The following is a 20,712-nucleotide window of genomic DNA, read 5'->3' on the forward strand; positions in this document are numbered from 1 at the left end:
GCTTCCCCCGCCGCCCGCCGGAGCCACTCCCGGGAGCACCGGACCCGGCACCGGGGTGCAGCGGCTGCCGGCAGGGGGCGCTGCTGCGGCGGCGGCGGAGCGGCGGGGACTCGGTCAGCGCTGAGCCGCCATTTCCCTGGGCCCCTTCCTGGAGGGGAAAGGGGCAACCGGCGGCAGCTCTGTGTGTGTGTGTAGGGCTGACAGGAGGGGGCTGGAAAATCCCTCTGGGATGATCACCATCCCGTGGCACTCAGTGCCCCCTCAGCCTTTCCTTGCACCCCTCCAGGGATGGGGACTCCAGCACTGCCCTGGGCACTGCATCCCAGTGCCTGATCCCCCTCTCCCTGAGGAAGTGCTTCCTGATGTCCAACCTAAACCTCCCGTGGGGCAGCCTCAGCCCATGGCCTCTGCTCCTCTCACTCCTTGCCTGACCCCAACCTCCCTTCAGGGAGCTGTAGAGAGTGAGAAGCTCCCCCCTGAGCCTCCTCTCCACACCCCCAGCTCCCTCAGCCTCTCCCCATCCCTTTCTTTCCCCCTGCTCCCTTCACAGCCTCCTTGCTCTCCTCTGGACCTGCTCCAGCCCCTCCATGTCCTTCTCGAGGTGAGGAGCAGAGCTGGACACGAGGCTGGAAGGGAGGATGCAGCAGTGCAGAGGAAAAAGGGGAGAATTGCATCCCTGCTCCTGCTGGCCACACCATTCCCCAGAGGAGCCAGGAGGGATTTGGCTCCTCCAGGCCACCTGGGCACACAGCTGGCTCTGTCTCCAGGTCTCCACCAGTGCTCCCAGGTACCTCCTGGGCCACTCTTCCCCCAGTCTTGTGGGGGGCCAAGAGCTTGGGTAGCTCTGAGGAAATCATCTTTTTCTGCAGGAGCAGAGCAGCAGCACCACTCAGCTGGCTGTGGGCATCAGAGGCTGTGCAAAGGCTGCTCCTTCATAGCCTGTCACTATCTGATCCCTTCCCACTGCTGGGCAGCAGAGCACATCACTGCTGGCATCCAGGGGGCTGAGCATCTCTGAAGGAATATTTTAACAGCCCAAACAGCTCTCTTTCCTGCTAAGAACTGGGGGCACCTCCCCATTACACTTTCCCCCTGGTCCCTTCACAGCCTCCTTGCTCTCCTCCAGACCCTCCATGGCACAGGATGTCACCAATGGTCTGGCACTGGGACACCCCTCTGGTTATGAACCTCCTGCTCCATCTCTCTTCTTCTATTTGCTTTTTGACATCTCATCCTTGCAATTATCTTATCCCAGCTGCTTGAGGACTTGCTGATTTAGAAGGCTGGAGGAGAAGAAAGGAGAAGAAAGGAGAAGAAAGGAGAAGAAAGGAGAAGAAAGGAGAAGAAAGGAGAAGAAAGGAGAAGAAAGGAGAAGAAAGGAGAAGAAAGGAGAAGAAAGGAGAAGAAAGGAGAAGAAAGGAGAAGAAAGGAGAAGAAAGGAGAAGAAAGGAGAAGAAAGGAGAAGAAAGGAGAAGAAAGGAGAAGAAAGGAGAAGAAAGGAGAAGAAAGGAGAAGAAAGGAGAAGAAAGGAGAAGAAAGGAGAAGAAAGGAGAAGAAAGGAGAAGAAAGGAGAAGAAAGGAGAAGAAAGGAGAAGAAAGGAGAAGAAAGGAGAAGAAAGGAGAAGAAAGGAGAAGAAAGGAGAAGAAAGGAGAAGAAAGGAGAAGAAAGGAGAAGAAAGGAGAAGAAAGGAGAAGAAAGGAGAAGAAAGGAGAAGAAAGGAGAAGAAAGGAGAAGAAAGGAGAAGAAAGGAGAAAAAGATAAGCCAAACAAAACCAAGAAAAACAAACAAACCAAAACAACAAAGGGGAAAAAAAAAACCAAAACAAACACCCCACCTACATTACTGCTCCAAACTTTAGGAATAAAGGCAAAAATTCAGACTACAGTAAATCCACAGCTAGTAAGACTATATGAAGGAGAGGACTGAGGATTAAAAGTTATGATCAGTATCCCTTGCTTAGATGCACACCATACTACTAATTCCCCAAAAAGCAAGCCTTTAAACGTGAAAATATAAATCAACTTCTACAGAAAAGACTATTTGAACACAACATGCACTTATAAAATGTATTCTTACTCAGATCTACTTCCTCTGTAACAAATTTGTGCTGAAAGTTTGGTTTGAGAGAAAAAAAAAAAAAAAAAAAAGCCAACCCAAAAGCTGCAAGGATACAAATTCCATGTTTATAAAAGGGAGGGTTTCAATCCAAAGCTTACCAACAGTGACTGAACCAAGCTAATCTGTGCTGGTATGTCACCCTAACATTTCTCTGAACAAATGTATTGTTTTCATATGCTGGCAAAGCAATGTTTCATATCAGAACTTCTACACTTTGATTCAACCCCAGCCAGCACCAGCACAGAAGTAAGGAACCCAGCTGAGATGAGATCCTACCCCAATTCTGCATGGCTGGCAGCTTGAAAAATCCACCTCTCTCTTTGTAAGCCACGTTTAGACAAAATTACTACCAGATGAACAGATTCCCCACCTCTTCTCACATTTTCAAACATTGTAGAACATCAGGATTTCAGCTGTGAGAATTAATTTTTGATATAGCCAAATACAACTCATCTGGGCCTAAAAAAACATCCCCACAGGAAGAACAGAGCACTAGGACTACTAATCTGATGTGTGTGGCAGGCACAAAAACCAAGATACCCTAATTCTAATCCCCTATGGAGAGGGCAACAGCTTCTTCCAGCAGATACTCTCCTGCTCCACCTTTCTCCTGGTTGCTGCTTCTCCATCCTGATAAGAGATTTGTGCTGAATCCCCTCTACTCAGTCACACGTTGGAGACAGAAAGCCCCTGTGGCACCAAGCACGCTGGGCAGACACACACCTCCTCAAGAACAAAAAAAAAAATATTTGTGAAAATAATTGGTGAGTAATAAATCTATAGATCAAATGCCTTTGCTGTCAGGACACCAATCCCATGGGAGCCAGGTCAGCCTCAGGCTTCAGAAGAGAGACAAGGGAAGGGCTTTGGAGGAAAAGATTTGTTGGATACAGATGAGGAGGGTGAAACTGGGACTTGCTGGAACAAGGATCCAGTGGTGAAGCAAAGCACAGAGAAGAGCAGCACACAAGTGTTGGCTCAGCAGAGCCACACTGATTTCTCTGCCTTCTGCTTTCCATACCTACACCCACACTTGGGACATCCCTGCAAACCTCTGCAACTAAAAGTAGGAGCTGGAGGCTTTGGGAGGAGATGAGGCACTTGATTCTCTGCACAACAGTTTCTTCCTTGTAACAACAAAAAAACCTTGCCCCACTAAGCTCAACCCAAACCTCCCACTCTCCTTCTCCCATTACAGTGATACTCTCTTCAGTGATAGTTTTCTAACATATTAAAATCCCCTGGAAAATCTTTGTGATTAACATCCCTAGAGCTGAGCTCCTCATCCATCCCTGCTCCTCCTTGTCCAGTAAGTACAGAGCTGCTCAAGAAGTGGAAGAGCAGCTGTGCCTCAAGTCACCACCATGACTGATGTAATAAACCCTCCTACAACACCATGGCTCACGATTATTTAGGAAGGGAAAATAGGAAGGTGGGAGAAAAAACAAGAAAAAACCCAAGCAACCAAACCCAAATCCTGTACAGTCAGTAAGCAGTGCAGATATGGAGAATTCCTCAACCTGAGCCACACAGCTTTGGGACAAGCAACTTGGTCATGAGAGAAACACAAGAACCCTGAGGAAGGGAAGAAGCAGGGAAGGTGACAAAAATGGGGAAAGTACAGAAAAAAGACCAAAGGGACAGACACCATTTTCCCTGAGTCTCAGCTTCTGGACATCTCACCTCCATTAAAGAGCTGCTGCACAGGCAAACCTACAACAAAACCCCAGGATTTTAGGTGTCACCATCTGTTGCTGAGAGCAGGGGAGTAAATTAAAAGCTCTGTAGGAAATTTTGCATTTAGCTCTTTTCCAGGGTTAGCTGGAGAAGTTTATACTTTAGAGCAGGATTTCAGCTCTGCTAATGACTCCCCCAGTGGGTGATGGTGCACTCTTTTAGATTTCAAGTCCAGGATTCTCAGAAGTTCCACAAATTTGGAAAAAAAAATACTACATTAAGGTTAAATGATCATAAGTAAAAAAATAATGTACAATGCTTTTGTGCAGTTAAATGTACTATAGGGGAAGGAAGTCAACTAGTCCTAATTCTAGCATTCCCATCTATTGATGTACTCCATCTGAAAAGTGCTGTGCTTTACTCTAGGAACCTAAGTTTCCTGAAGCCCATCAATAACTGAGCAAGAGAAGTCATCTGAAGTTACAGGCAGCAACCTCAAATCTAATTAAGCAAGTGATTAAACCATGCAAGCCCAACATGAGAGATTTTATCCAGTAGCTATGCTGCTCATCCCACGTTTGTGTTCATATACAAGCCTAAATAATCACATTTTGCATTCTGAATCATTGGGAAAGATTTTTCCTATTATCCCCCTTTCTGTAGCATGATGGTCATTCCAACCCTGTGGATTAGAAATTAAAATATTCCTTAAACCAAGAGCAGAAGTGTGTTTCACCCACCCACCAACTCTGCACCACCACTATCAGACATTTTGTAATCACTAAATGTGGGATTACTCAACCATGTTTGTAGCAAAGGCACTGAGGGAAGAACAAGATGCTGCTTTTCTAAGCCACTGTGAGGTTTGAGAAAAAACAAGACTTTTTTGGGTGTGAGATGGCCACTTACATTGTCAAAAAAATTCCCAGAGGATAAACTCCTGTAGTTATCCCCAGTCTCAGATCTGCCCTTCTACCCTTGGGACCTCAGTGGTTCCTTAGGCAAGAATGAATTTATCCACCTGGCACAGTTCCAGCTGAACTTCTTTGCTGGAAAAACTCCTGTGCTCACTGCTCCTGCTCCAGGACCTTCACACATCACCTGCCCAAAGGGGAGGGAATTACACTTGGAAAAAAAAAATTAAAAAACGTTACATAAAGAAACTGAAGCAAGATAATATTGTGGATTACATCCTTGCATGCATTCCCTAATTTTAAGTAACTGGTTTCCAGAACAAGTATTCCTAATTTAAAATCCACAGAGGGATGAGAGGAGGAGGAGCAAGCTTAAAATAACATATTCACCCCTCAGGCTAATAAATTTTTAAGCATTTCCTTTTCAGGCTGTTTTCCAAGATAGGTATTCCCTTCACCTTAATGCAAACAGCATCTGTCCTCCACTCAGCATTAGCTCTGTGAGGTTTCTTTTTTGGAGCTGGAGAAACCACATTACAGCATCACAACCCTCCTTCCCACATATCTCTGTTCCTGCAGCTAAACATGGAAAAGCCTGTGGATATTCTGACTCGATTTTCCCAGTGCCAATAGCTCTGAGAACTGATACTGAACACTTCTGCAAAGACAAATTTCACTTGAAAAGTTAAAAGGATCTCAAAAAAATTAAAAAAAAACCAAAAAAACAAACAAAGCCAAAACCCACAAAACAAAAAAGCCAAAACCCACAAAACAAAAAACCCAAAACCCACAAAACAAAAAACCCAAAACCCACAAAACAAAAAACCCAAAACCCACAAAACAAAAAACCCAAAACCCACAAAACAAAAAACCCAAAACCCACAAAACAAAAACCCCACCAAGCAGGAGAATGGAAGTGCTCCCACTGAATCAAGCTGAAGCTGGAGATGATGAGCTGGTTGATGCTGAGCTTGGTGGTGCCACATTCAGTGCCAAGAGGTTCTCACACAAACCTAAAGAGCAGCAGGGATCCAGCAGGACTGGAGATGGGGCTCTAAGGATATCCCCTCCCTGTCCCCTTCTGACCAGAGAGAACAAGAAGCAGCCTTGAGCAGTCCTGCTCAGCACACATTTTCAACAGGAGGTGAATATGCAGCATTAAACACCAGCCAAGCAGGCTGGCAGCAAAGTCTTGTGGGTTTTAATTTTTTTTTTTTTTTAAATTGGTTGGAAACAGAAGTGCTGAGGTACTTACAGGCTGACTCTGCTGTCAGAGTGGTTCCAAAGACTGTTTATCAATATGGTGATAGGTGCTTTATATATACAAATACATATTTATATAAATATAGCAGAATATGCAAAAGAAAGCACTTAAAAGAAGTGATCAGGCAGAGAAAGACAGCAAAATTGTGGTAAGCAGAGTAGGGCTCACTCCTCTGTATTGTTGAGAGAGCAAGAGTGATTCTAGGAAATGTTTACAGTGGCAGCCTAAATAAAAAAATAGAGAATTTCTATGAGCTGCAAGGACTCAAAAGGAGTTGCAGCCCCACTGGAGTGCAGTGCCAGGAACAGGGTCAGAGATCCCACCTCTCCTGGGCTGCTGTGGAACAGCAACATTTCTTTAGTCCAACAAAGAGCAGGCTGGAGGGAGACAGAAATCTACAAGCTATCAGGAAGAGTTTGTTTGTTTGTTTGTTTGTTTAACTAGAGAAAATGTAGGATGGATACTGGGAAATGTTACAGGGGAAAAGAAAAAGCCATCCCCAGCAGAGCACAGCACTTCTGGGAAGTGCAGACAGGATTAAGACACTTGAACCAGATGCAAGAAAACAATACATGCTCCGAGTTTGACTTGAGCTGTCACAATCAAGATTTATAAGCAGGCTGGAACATTTTCCCAAACTCTTAATGCCTCTTCGGGTTGATGATGCCATGTTCTATTTAATACTGGGGGTGTTAAGTGACTCTGTAAAGCCCAGAACTGAAAACAAGACCAGAAAAACTTCACCATGGCCTGGAAGTGCTGGAAATGATAAATCCCTGAATAAGTGATTCTGCTAAAGAGCAAAGCTCCACAGATGAGGGGCAGGAGAACCAGGGAGCTGTGGGAGGACTCTTCTCTCACATCCCATGTTGAGAAAGGCTGAACCTTCCCTGGTTTCCCCACTAAGTGTACCTGCAGCACCCAGTTGCACTGGGCTGGCTGTTTGAAGGTACCACTGCACATTGCCCAACACCTGCAAAGCCAAGATTGCAACAGGGATGGAAATTCCTTTGTAGAAAACAAAAAAAAACAAAAAAACAAAAAAACAAAAAAACCCAAACAAACAAAAAAAGCCTTTGGGTAAAAAACTGTTTCACTCGATGCTAAGGAGCTTGGAAAATGACATTGCTTGTGAAAGCTGCTCAAATTGATCCAATTACCACCTGATCATCACTGAAGGGAATGTCCCTTGTATGGGGGTTCTTAAATTGTCATTAAAGTCATTTAGCATCTGACTGATTTCATTAAGACTGTCCCAAGAACTTGGTAAGGATCAGGGTCTGCTTTTACAAAATACTGTGCATAACCTTATTGCTGCAATCTAACTCAAACCATTAAAAAGCACAAAATCCAGGTTGTTACCTCCTCTTCACATGAGCATCACATCTTATTAATCTAATAAGACCACTGCTAAGGTCTGATTTAGAGTTTGTTAGTTCCCCAACTTCCAGTTTGGGAATCAGCCTGCATATTCTTAGTTTTTAAAAGACCTGACTGTAAAGATACTGTTGAGTATCTATTCCACTGCTCCTGGATCCAGTTACACACATTTTTATGCCTCCCTTAGCAGCCCTGATATATACAAATTGCTGTTTGGAGATGATGGACTATGCCTAGTCAAATATATTAAGTAAATAAATAATTAAGTTTAAAAAGGCAACAAAACCAGGCAGAGAGTGTTCATCCAGCTTTGCTGCTGCTGAAAGAATTGTTAACCATTTACACAGGAAAAGAATTAAGACTGAATAAGGATCTTTTGTCTAGAACCAAATTATCCCAAGTTAGAGACAGTTAGCTGAGAACACCATCCTGATTAATGACCTCTCACAGATTCTCTTTTTAAGAAACCCTGAGCAAACTGCCCACATTTGGGTATTTTTGCACGTTAGTGAATAACCTCCAAGAAGCTTAACTGAGGCAACCTCATCTTCACAAATATTTGTTGGCCCCAATACAACTGTACAGCTGGATTCACCACATGAGGAAGCACCACCACTATCAGACATTTTGTAATCACTAAATGTGGGATTACTCAACCATGTTTGTAGCAAAGGCACTGGGGGAAGAACTGGATCCTGCTTTTCTAAGCCACTGTGAGGCCTGAAAGGGAACAGGACTTTTCTTGAGTGTGCTATGGCCAATTAAACAGTCAAAATAAACCTTGCTTCTTAACACATCAGTTAGAGCACATTTGAAAGGGGGGACACACTTCTGATTGAAATACTTATAATTTTCAGCCAGGAAAAAAAGAAAGAAAAGCTTAAATATCTGGCAGGACCAAGCTGTTAGAAGTTTTAGAGCATCAGATCACTTTTACTTGTAGTGCTGGTGTATTCTGAATATTCACAGCTGATTATTTGCATATACAGAACTGGTCTGATCTCCTCAGGTTGGACTAGAGGCCTCCTGAGGTCCCTCCCCATCTTCATTATCACAGGATTTTTACTTCATCTCACCAAAGTACTGAAGGCAAGAGGCAGAGAAAAAAAAAATTTCATCTTTTCCAGAAAAAAAAAAGTCAGCTTCCCAAAATAGGAGAGACAGCAACTCTCCAAGCAGGAGCTATGACAGTAGCAGACTGTTCCCCACTTCAGACACTGAATGGCAGAGGAGAGAGGTGGCTGCCTGCCACCACCAGCCATGGGACACTCTCATCCAACCTAAGGAAATTCCATTATGGATCACAAGTACCAGTGCTGCCAACAGATCTGCCTGGCTAAGAGAAAGGCAGGGGGACAGCTGTGTCTTTGCTGTATTCTTGGTGACTTTGGAAGGAGTACTTGGCACTCTGCTCCTGTGGGGTCTGGGGTTTGGTTAGCTCAACTGTTTTCCAAGCAAGGATGCTTTAATTCCCATCTTCTGTTGCCAGTTTATGAGGCACACTGAAGGTGCAGCTGACCTAGGGATTTGCACTGTATTCTCTCTGAAGATGCACCCAGAAATCCCACCCCAGGACAATGTTCACCCAACCTCCATCACTGCACAGCAGCCAAAACAAAGCCAGATACCAGCAGCAGGGAGAAAAAAACAGAAAAGCTTCAGAAAACCAGAAAACCTTCACACTTAAGTGTGATTGTAGAAAAATTAACTATCAAATCAGCTGCTATTTAAAGTAGAACTAACCTATTTTTCTCACAGTACAGTACCAGTGCACACAGTTCCTCCTCCTCCTCCTCCTTCTCCTCCTCCTCACATCCACTGCTTCCAAATACCAGCAAGTTACAGCATGGACAGAAACAATTGCACATATGCAATCAAAAATCCATCAGGAAAACAGGGAAAGGATTTGCAGCTCCATTCCAGCCCCACAGAAGAGTTTAAAAGGCAATAAGGAGCCCTTCCAAAAGGGCTTGTAAGAGCTTTCTAGTTTTTTTTGTGAAGTTGCTTTCTAATCATGCAGCAGAAAGAATGCATTGTCACAGCAACCCCAGCTGCCAAGAACATCAAACCCATTTGCTTTTTAAAAGACCAAGAGAGGAGAAAATGGACTTCTTCCCACAGTATGACTTGGTAGTTTGCTCATTCTCAAGGTGACCCAACATCATCTGCAGCTGTGCATTCTTCCTCCCTTCCAGGAGAGGAAACAGAGAGCATTCCCAGCCTCCTGACAGTGCCACAAGGCACTGGAGGGCAAAACCACCCCAGTGCTCATCCAGACTCAGAAAACCTCTCCCTGTTTCAGCTGGAGACTACTGGCCCAGTAAAGCAGCATCTCACCTGCATCATTAACACCCAGGGGACACAGCACAGCTCAGATGAGCCACGTGGCTTTCTGAAGTGACAGCCCGGGTCCAAGTTAGCAGTCACCAGCAGCCTATTTGTCCCTCCTCTTGGATGCTGCAGCAGTAATCACTGGGAATTTAACTGTATTGCCAGTGCTCCTCTTCCTCTGTGCCCTGAAGATGATGATCATAGCAAAGGGAAGGAATAATTTTTTGTCAGCAGACAACAGGCTGCTGCTGCTGCTGCCCGTGCTGGCAGCAGGCAATGACAGAGGACATCTGCAGTTCTCTTTCTTCACAGGATGTTAAAGGAGGGGACTGATGAAAGATCTGTTGCCTACAGTTTGTGGTTCCAGCTGATAAGCTGGTGTCTGTCTGGAGCACTGCAAACTTCCACCTTTGAAACCACCCAGAATAAGCTCCAGTAACCACCAAGACTCGGGTGATGGGCTACGGGTCATTAGTTAAGATTTTTAAAACCAACCTGAGAAGGTCAAAGAGGCTTTGCACCTCCTCTGCCAGCTTTACCAGGCACACCACTGCTCTAGCTGAAACACAGCCATGGCCCTTAATCCTTTGCAGGCAGAGCTGTAACTTGTCCAAAGCTCTGCTGCTGGATTTCAAGCCTCTGCACGCCGGATCCAAGGCACCCCCTGGGATGATGCCTGCTGCCAGGAGCACTGCTGCTTCCCTGCTGTCTCCCACCACCAGACATTTCATTTCCCAACTATTGTTTCCACATTCACGTCCTGCCTTGGGTCTCAAAGAGGTTTGGGGGAACTACAACCCTAAAAACCCCCAAGCCTGTTGTGGGGTACCTACAGGAGTGCACCCAGAAGCAGCTGCAGGGGCTGAGCACCTCATGCCCTCCTATTTTCCCCCCTGGAGGAAGGAAGCCCCTTTTGGAGCCTTCCAACCCATCACCCCAAGCTCCCAGCTCTTGCAACCATGCAGAGACTTTTAGGGCTCACTTTATCAGTTCCCAACCAGACACAGGAAGCTGACTCGGACAGGGAGAGCTGTGAAAACTCTTGGACTCATCTGTTACACTGGCAGGAAAAAACCTTTTCCCTAATTCCTCATCCTTACTTGGAAGGTGCTTTACCAGTGCCAGACTAAACTGGGAGAAACGCTCTTTCCCCAGCAGGGTTCCTGTGCTGGGAACTGGAGAACCGATAAAAGTTCTCCTGGCATTCCCCTGCCGATTCCCTCTGCTCCACTTCCCAATGCTTTTCTTTCCACAGTTCCTTTCGGGAACACCGGGATAAACCCCGCAGCCTCTCCCTCCTATCACGACAGTGCTGCTGGAGCCCTTTTCCCCAGATCTCTGGGAAGGAGGGAGCCGCGTCCCGGGCTGCGGGAAGGGAGGGAGGGAGAAAAGGGAATGCGGGAGGGGTCCGCACAACTTTGACGCCGCCGCTCCCGCAGATTCGCTCTCCGCGCTCCTCCCGCTCCTGCCCGCCCCCCGGGGCTGCGGGGTCCCCTCCCCTCCTCGGAACCGGAGCGGGTACCGGTTCGGCGGGGGCAGCACCGGCTCCTCCGGGGGTGGCGGGGACGGTGCTCGCGTGACGTCAGCGATGAGGTGCGAGGCCGGCGCGCGGAGCCGCGGGCACGGAGGGGGCGGACGCGCACGCACCGCACCGAACCGAACCGAACCGAACCGCCGCAAACGGCTCCGGGACCGGACCCGCTCCCCGCCGCCTCTCCTCCCCGGGGACAAACACCGCTCTGCGGAGCGACCAACCCCGGCCCGGTCCGACCCGGCGGCCCGGGACCAAAGTTCAAACGAGCCGTACCCACCCGAGACGCGCAAGTCCCCCCGGCAAACGGCGTTTCCTACAAAACCGCTCCCGCCACCACCCGCCCCGCAACTTTCCCGGCTCCGTGGGGGCGGCAGCGCCCGCCGGGCCCCCCTGGACCGCTACCCCGCCGGGGGGACCCGGCCACTCCGACCCGGTTTTCCCGCCCGCTCTGGCCACAGTACCCGCACCCCACTCCATCCCTCCGCTCCCCACCGGATCGAGGGCCCGGTTCCGGAGGGCGGGCGGGGGAAGGGGCGTCGCGGCCGTCGGGGCCGCGCACTCACCTGCCCAGGATCCCAGCGCCGGTCCCACGGTGGCGTTTCCGCTGCCCAGCACCCAGAGGCGGAGCCCGGCCAGCAGCCGGTAGGACCCCACCGCCGCCGCGTAGAGGGCACCCAGCGCGCCCACCCAGTAGAAGAGGCCGGCGGCCGGGAGCGCGGTGGCGGCGGCGGCAGCCACCATGCTGCGGAGGCGGCGACGGCGGCGGCCGGACTGAGCCCTCCCGGCCACCGCCGACCCGCAGCCGTCACGGCGCCCGCCCCCGCTCCTCCGCCATTGGCTGCGGGGCCGCTCAGCCACCCGGTAACCCGGCAACAAGGCCCGGCCCGCCCGCCCCCGGGCCGCCCGGCCCCGCCACGCTCCCGCCGCGCCGGAAAGGCGGGGGGCAGGGAGCCAGCGGCCACACGCCCCCGTACTACTTGCGGCCTGCGCCCCGCGTGGTCGGCACCGCTCGCCGATCCCCATTGGCCGGCGGGGGTGTCAATCAGCGGGAGGCCGTGCGCCCATTGGCTCCGCCGCCCAGGGGACCCGCGGGATTGGTGAGAGAGGGGGCCTCTCGTCCCGCCTCCATGACGTCATATGAGCCCATTCATAAAATGCTCAGGCTCCGCCTCCTCTCCCAATACGTCCCTCGGTGCCCCCCCTCCCCCGCTCCATTCCCCCCCCCCAACACACACACTCCGGGGTAGAACCGAACCCAACCGAACCGGGCCGAGCCGAGGGGGTCGTAGGAGCAATGGAGCAGAGCCCCGCATCCCGGGCAGCGGGGGGTTGAGCGCGACCGCCCTTATACCCCACGCTCCGTGTTCCCGTCTCACCGCCCCCCCCGCCCCCCTCGATCCCCCTGGCCAGCTCCGGGGGCAGCGGAGGCCTCTTGAGATGTCCCCCCCTGAGCTGACCCCTTGGTGCCCCCATCCTCGGGCACCCCCTTTCCCCAACCCCGCACCCACAGCTCCAGGCGATGGGGATGGGATCCCTGGAGTTGGGAGACGAGCGGCAGAATCTTCCCCCCCCCCTCGCTGCCTCTTCCCGCGGTGCTGGAGCACAAAGCTCCTGCACCCACCCTGCTATATACATAAATATATTTATATATAACCCTTATATAAGGGCCACGATCACCCTATAACCTTTATATCGGGGCCAAGCCACCAGCACCCCACCCACAGTCCTGGGTTTCTTTCTCCTCCCTCCCCAAGGGAGGGCAGGGAGGAGGGAAGAGGACACGGGGAGCTGAAGCACTGGAATATCTGGGATTGAGGGATGCTGCCCCAAGGGGCTGATAGGACATTGATATAAATGACCGAGACTCAATATTCTTCTGTTAATTAATTTAATTAATAAAATTGCAATAAGCAAAACAGGGAGGGGGGTCATCAACAAACAGCAGCTTGGGTCACCCCAAAAGGCTGGAGGAGTCCAGCCGCTGCTGTCCTTAAAGGTGGACTTTGGCAACCCTCAGAGGCAAATCCTTTTTCTAGAAAGGTCTTTTTGTGATTTATTTGACTATCACCTCATTGCAAGCAGTTAGAAACCTTCTCTAGAAGTTTTTTTGGGGATCCACATCCATGACAGATAGCAGAGAGGACAGCTCTGTGTTGTCTTCCCTGCCTTGGAAACAGATCATCCCCAACCCAGCTGCTGATCTGCACATCTCCAGGCTCTACCAAAGCACCCATTTCAGACTTCATCCTACTCTGATGCCTAGGACAGCCTCCTTGGGCCTTCCCAGATAAACCACCCACAGACCCAGCTGAACCCAAAACAGCAGCTAAATGCCTCCTCCTCGTCCTCCTCCTCCATGGACTTTGTTAGATTCATAGAATCACAGAATGGGCTGGGTTGGAAGGGACCTCAGAGCTCATCAAGTCCAACCCTTGATCCACTCCCCCCGTGGTTCCCAGCCCATGGCACTGAGTGCCACATCCAGGCTCTTTTGAAATATCTCCAGGGATGGAGAATCCACCCCTTCCCTGGGCAGCCCATTCCAATGCCTGATCACCCTCTCCAGAAAGAAATTCTTTCTAATGTCCAACCTAAACCTCCCCTGGCACAACTTGAGACCTCTTGTGCCCTCTTGTCTTGCTGAGAGTTGCCTGGGAAAAGAGCCCAACCCCCCCCTGGCTCCAACCTCCTTTAGGAGGTTAGGTTGCTCTTTCCCTCCTCACCCACCCTCTGGTGACACTCATGTTCCCTGGTGTCTACACACAGCTTTGCCACCAGCTGCTTTTCCAGGAACCTCCAGCCTCTGCTGCCAGGCTGAAGCCCCTTTCATCCCTCTTTTCCATCCCATCCATCCCAGTTCCCTTCATCTCTCCCTCCTCTGGGAGGCTTTCCCCACCCCCCCTTGACGCTGGAGGCCTCAGCTGACAGACCCCACTCCTCCTGTAGCCTGCTCACTCTTAGCTGAATGGATTTACAAGCCACCTACAATTTCTCTCTCCCTCTCCCATCCCACATTCCCTAACCTTGGTCTGCTTGGAGGCTCCTCAATGCAGGAATCCCATTTTTCAGAAAGAAAATGCAGCAGTTAAGTTGGGAGGGTGGCACCTGGAGGTCCCAACCAAGCTCCTGGTGCCATGTGGGTGCAGGGTTGGTATTTAGAAACAAGTCACTGCTGTATGGCATCAGCCCCCTGATGCAGTGAGCTGTGTGTCCCAAGGTACAGGAGGTGGCACTTCATGAGCTTCCACTTAGACCACAGAAAACAAAACAAAAAAATGCTCTGGTAAGTTTATTTTTTATTAGTTTAATAAAAATAAATGTTTGTTACATTTCCTGTCCTTAAATACATATATACACACAATAGATTTTTATTCAAAGATATATAGTTATTAAGTACATATATAAATATATAAACACACACAATAGCTTTCCATTCAAATATATATAATTAAGAGAAACCAAAGGTTTCTGTTCATAATCCACTTGTGGAAAACAACTGAATTCACAGTGACAAACTTGGTTCAACAGTAACAGTGCCTGCAGTGATGCAGATTGAAGGCAGGAAATTATCAGACACTTGGCAATGCAAAATCTGCCAAGTCACTGTCTTACCACCTGACCTATAGGTTTACAGTTGGTTTTTAGGAATTAATCTTTATTATAATCTTTATCATAGAAATTAATCTCTATCTTTATTAGATCTGTATTGGATCTAATGGGAAGGAGCATCTCCCTGATTCCTTCTGCTCTGCAATGGGAGGCATCCCTACTCCAGGTGATTGAGTTCACCTCTTTTCCTTGTCAGTCACTCAGCTGTAAAGGGTGACAGACACCACTGAGGATCAAACTCTCACCAGGTTTTCTTCCTGCTTTTTCCCCCCAAAGAGCCCACCCAGTGCTTACTGCTCCCCATTTCAGAACAGGATGCTTTGCTGGGGGCAGCTCCTGCAGTCTCCACACAAGAAAAATTCTCCCAGGCCTTACTGAGTTTGTGTCCCACAAACCACCTGCAGAGAGAGGACCTTGTTTACCAGGCAGTGCCAAGTTGCTGGGATAATTCAGTTTTCCTTTTGTTCTGCACCAGCCTTTTCTTAATTTGTAAACCTACTGTAAACTCCGTGGAGAATCTTGGTATTTTTACTTGGATACTTGTGTGTTGGGAAAAAAAAAATCTTGCTACAGTAAGAGAAGAGCACAAAGGTAGCCAGAGGGAGGTCTGAGCATCACTCCTGGTTGGGATCACAGTGCAAGTGTAAATCATTACAAAGAGGATGTGCTTGCTGGGGCCACATCACTGTATTTTCTTCTCTTGGCTGTTGAAGCAGTTCTCAAACAGGTGGCAGGATAATGATGCACTGCTGAGTCTCATTCTTTTGTCTTCCAGAGGACCAGGCAATAAGGAGAGAGGATGTGGTAAAACCACCTGAGAAGAGAAAAGGAACCAGTTTGGCTCTAGCAGGAGATGTGCTACAAGTCCAAGACAAAACAAGAGCTTGAGGGAGGGATGGCAGGTGACAGCATCACCTCCAGGATCACCAAGTGTGGAGGAAAAAGTGAACTGGGCAGCTGGAGAGCAAATGTAGGGGCTGGAAAAAAGGAGATCAGTGCTGGGCAACCTGAAGGGAGGAGGCAGCTTCCTACCAGATGTCCATGTAAGACACTGCAGTTACTCCAGGGACACTGCCAGTTGCAGAGGGGTCAGAAATAGAGAAGGGAGTATGCAGGTGACAGGAAAGATTTGTTGGTCTTGACAGAACCTGCCTACCTTTTATTATCATGTCTGCTGGCCAGGGTAGTGCAGCAGGGCTGCTCCTGAGACCTCTGGTCTCAACACCATTCTTGTTGAGGGTCAGGGCAGAACCTGCTCTGCTCTTCTCTCGGGGAACCCATAAATCCCTTGGCAGAGAAGCAGAGAGACAGCAAGGCAGCTCTCAGGTTTTTTTTGGGTTATAAAATAATACTGGTTATTCAACAGCATTGCTATTTTTTATCCTGCTCTGTTCAGAGGAAAAGGCAGTCCTCTGAGAGGCTCAGACTCTGCATTTAGCAGATGAGTCAGAGGCAGGGAAAGGACTCACTGGAAGGGAAAAAATTACCCAAAGGTCATGCAAGGGGGGTTGGACCTCTTGCTTCTGGTCATCACACATCCAGAGGCAACAGGCATATCCACCTTTCCAGGGTTAATCCCAGTCTTTCCACAAGCTCAGCAGGTCTGCTCACACCTCCCAAAATCTCTTCCCATCTCCCAGAGGCTGCTGCAAAGCCCAAAGGAGCACCCAGCCAGCTGAGCTGATGGCACAGCCACTCTGAATGTCCTCACACACCAACATGCACACACATGCACATGAGGATACCTTGCCCAGGCCCCAGGGATCTGTGTTTCCACAGCTTCTTTTATCAGTATCAGCTTTTCTTTTTATCAGTTGAGGCATGCAGTCAGTTCCAGAGGAGTGGAGATGCAATCTGGTTGGGGATGATGATGCAAGCCTAAGTCAATCCACAACTCAGTTCTGTTGCTCCATTGCAAGGCAGGTGGCCAAGCTGTATGTATCAAAAAAGACAAAAGAGAAAGTTTTTAGGAAAGCTGAAGGAGTAAAAACATGCATGAGTTAAAACAGTGAGGATTTAAGGATGCAGAACGACCGAGAGGAACACATCAAAAGGAGACACAAAGAAAGCAAAAACACAGCAGAGAGGAGAAATAAAGTCCAGTGATTAGGGGATAAAAAAGCATCCAATAAGAAGAAATATTCAGGTTTTATTCAGTTTTTCTGTGACTTTGCTGCCATAAGGAATTCAGGAGCAATCATGCATCCCAGTGAGACCACATTCCTGTGTCTCCCATGAACATCCTCCCTCCTGTCCTGCTCCCCTGGTACCCCAGGTGGTACCCCAGGATGACATCTCTGACCACAAGCCCACAGAGAAGCCAAGTTACTGACCCCCTGTACAGACAGGGAGCCATGGGGCAACCACTCCTCACCACAGCTGGCCCAGGGAGCAGTGCCAGCTACTCTGCAGCCACCCGGAGAGGGGGAAGGAAGAGGGGACTCGTCTGTCATCTGCCACTTTTTCCTGCCATTGAGAAGAGGTGCAGTAATTTGTTTTATTAAATGGTTTTCTTGTACCCAGTGCTAATTTTATCCCTTTACAAACCTGTTTTTCATAGAATCACGGAATGGGTTGGGCTGGAAGGGCCCTTAAAGCTCCCTCAGTGCCAACCCCTGCATGGGCAGGGACACCTCCCACCAGCCCAGGTTGCTCCAAGCCCCATCCAACCTGGCCTGAGACACTGAATGGCATCATAATAATAATAATAATAACAATAATAATAATAATCATTTTTAAGAAAGCACAAAACTTGATTTGTGTCTCTCATCCTGCAATTGCACAATTCTGACTCCAGGACAGGGACCTGCAAACACAAGTCTTAGCTTTGAACCTGTCATCCAGACATTTTAGGTTACCCCACTCTGTAACAGCTCCTATACCACTCCTTGTCTCTTAAATAAACCTTGGGCATCACCAACCTGTCCTCCTGCTTCAGGGACTCAAGTCCCAGATTTCTCAACAACGAATCACTCCAGGCAAATTTAGCAATGGATGTGAAATAAAACCTAAAGCAAGCTGAGTATCAACTAGTTGAGTCTGCAAAGTCTCACATGCCCTGCAGATACACACTGCTCCTCAGGAGAGGGCCTTCTGCAGAAGAATAAGAAACAATGCAAATGGCATTACAAATTTCTATGATTTTATATGGGGATTTTTTCACTTTTACTACGGATTAACAGGTGAGTCTCCTGTAAAGATCACAAAATTCTTCTTTTTGTTGCTATTCTCCATTTAGAATTCTCAGAAATTATTGAAATGGGGAGCTCAGGATCCTCTCATTATGCAAACCAAGGAAAGGACTGAGTAGGGCAACCCTTTTGTCCTACTCAATGTATTGATTTAAAATGTTTTTCTTTAAAAGGTTTTTCTTTAAGATGGTTTTATCTAAAATGGTTTTATCTAAAATTGTTTTATTTAAAATGGTTTTATTTAAAATGGTTTTATTTAAAATGGGTGTTATTTAAAGTGGTTTTTATTTAAAATGGGTTTTATTTAAAATGGGTTTCTTTAAGATGGTTTTATTTAAAATGGTTTTATTTAAGATGGTTTTATTTAAAATGGTTTTATTTAAAATGGTTTTATTTAAAATGGTTTTATTTAAAATGGTTTTATTTAAAATGGCTTTATTTAAAATGGTTTTATTTAAAATGCTTCTATTTAAAATGCTTTTATGTAAAATGTTTTTATTTAAATGTAAACATTTTTATTTAAATGTAAAAATTTTTATTTAAATGTAACAGGGGATGATTTTATTTAAATGTAACTGTAAACTTTACATGTAACCCTAACTTTATAAAGTTAGTAAACTAAAAAAGTAACACTGGGAATCAAGTCATTATTAAAAAAAAAATCTGATAGTTGTGAATCCTGCAAATCCAAGTGCAGCATGTGTGTAACAGAAAGACAAAAATGGGATGTGATAACTGAAAATTAACCTTCCTCAGCCCCCCAGCCCACTGAAACAGGTTGGTTTGAGCTGGAAAGCATCAGCTGCAGAAAGAAAACCTGTGTTCTCACAGTTTAATCCTCGGTGTCTCTCCACCTGCTTTCGTAACCCTGGGGAAGTGCTGCAGATCCTTGTCCACATCCAATGTCCAAAGTTCAGGGCCCTGTGTCCCTCACACAGCTGCCCTGCTGTGTCATTCCCTTCCTGATGGATTCCCTTTCAGGCCCAGCTGATGGGACCACACAGGACACTGAACCTTTGTCCCCCACCTCCTGCTCATCCCCTGTACTCGTGATACCCCCTGGACACCCAGCCCCCTTTCCCTGTCCCTGTTTGTGGAGTTTATGGAATGTCAGATTGTTGCTCCAGCTCTGCCCTCCCCCAGTCCATCTGTTGGTCCCTGGCAGAGTCCCCCTGGCACAAGTTGGTTCAGATCCATGGAGCAGGAATCACCAGAGAATGTTTGGGTTGGAAGAGACCTCCAAGCTCATCCAGCCCAACCTTGCACCAACACCACAGCCAACTCCTAACCCATGTCCTCAAGGACCAGCTCCAAATGCCTTTTCCATGCCTCATCGTGCAACATTTCCTCTCACACAGCTACTTCACCTTTTCCACATCTCAATGGACCATCAGAACCTTTTTAAAATAAAATCCATCTTTCTCCAGCAGCTCCTTAAAGTTCCACTTGCCAGAGAGTTCTGGTACCCCTGCCATAACCTGATGCTTCCAAAAGACTTGGTCTTGGCCACTCTCAGGATTTCACAGACAGAAAAAAGGCTTTGAAGAATGCCAGTTAAGCACAATGGGTCACTCCTAGATTCCACTTGAACAAACCTGAGGGCAAAGAGTTCCTATAGGACCTTATCAGCTCTATATCCTACAGGTCCCTTATCAGGGGCAGGAGCTGAAAACAAAGCCATCTCAAGTTTCCTATCTTTACCACCCAACCATGTTTCTCTGTTAACCATTAAACTTTCAAAGCATCCTGGGAAATTCAGTCATTCCCAGGATTGTCCAGCTTTCCTCTCCACAAGGAAAACAGGCAAGGTCTGGCTTCCCTAACTTGATGGTTCTATGTTCTCAGTGTCAGGAAAGCAAAACTCACTTGAATTTAGTAATTCAAACCAAGCTGTCACCTACCCCAACATGGCAATCAGAACAGCAGCACCTATTTCTTGCAGCTGGCTAGGAACTATTTGCCACAAAAACTCTTGAGAGAGAAATGAGCACCACTATTCTGAAAAAAGCACAGTCAGGATTTTCATCCTACTCACTGCTAAGTGATTATGTCCTGGTCAGTTTTTGAAGTTTCTGTATATATGGAGGCACCACAGAAAACAAATCAAGTTGCTCCAAAGGATGGCACTCCCTTCCATCCCTGGATTTTCACAAGCTGGGCAGAGTCCAGGGGAATGTCAAAAATCCCTATTCCTCCTCTTTCAATTTCTTCTACAGCTGTTGCTATAAAACACCCAACAGTTCTGTACCAATTATACATCCATGTTAGAGATACTGAGTTTTGGTTTTTTTTTTCCTATGGGAGGAGCTTATTGTGGACCTTATCATTACCTCTTCTTTGGCTGTTTTCCCTTCTGGGAATAAGAAGTATTAAATTATGTAATATCAAAGACACCACAATATAATCCTCACTCAGCAGGCCATCTATTCAAGGGGTGTAAATCCCTATCCAGCTGCAAACATCAATGAAAAGCTGAAGATTTACAGCATTGATGACCTGGCTCCAAACCATTCCTACAAACAGTAATTAAAAGCAAACAACAACAATTACTCAAACAAAAAACACAAAAACCCCACCAAACCAAACAAAAAAAGAAAAAAACACAAAAAACCCCCAAAACAACTAAAAAAATAATGCTGCAGGCTCCAGGCAACCACCCCTTTCCCAGTCTACTGCTACCAAACCAAACTGG

General features: G+C 47.6%; 1 protein-coding gene across 1 annotated transcript in view; it reads right to left on the bottom strand.

The window, feature by feature from the left end:
* HSD17B12 (hydroxysteroid 17-beta dehydrogenase 12) overlaps nucleotides 1-12,258 on the bottom strand; it is an 85,270-nt gene extending 73,012 nt beyond the window's left edge. The window contains exon 1 of the mRNA XM_071744995.1: nucleotides 11,784-12,258. Within this exon, the coding sequence (XP_071601096.1) occupies nucleotides 11,784-12,243 (460 nt within the window). The 5' untranslated portion in view covers nucleotides 12,244-12,258. The remainder of the gene's footprint in view (nucleotides 1-11,783) is intronic.
* Between the last annotated feature and the right edge of the window lie 8,454 nt (nucleotides 12,259-20,712).

The sequence above is a fragment of the Heliangelus exortis genome, chromosome 5 (assembly GCF_036169615.1).
Source record: "Heliangelus exortis chromosome 5, bHelExo1.hap1, whole genome shotgun sequence".
In the NCBI taxonomy this organism is placed as follows: domain Eukaryota; kingdom Metazoa; phylum Chordata; class Aves; order Apodiformes; family Trochilidae; genus Heliangelus; species Heliangelus exortis.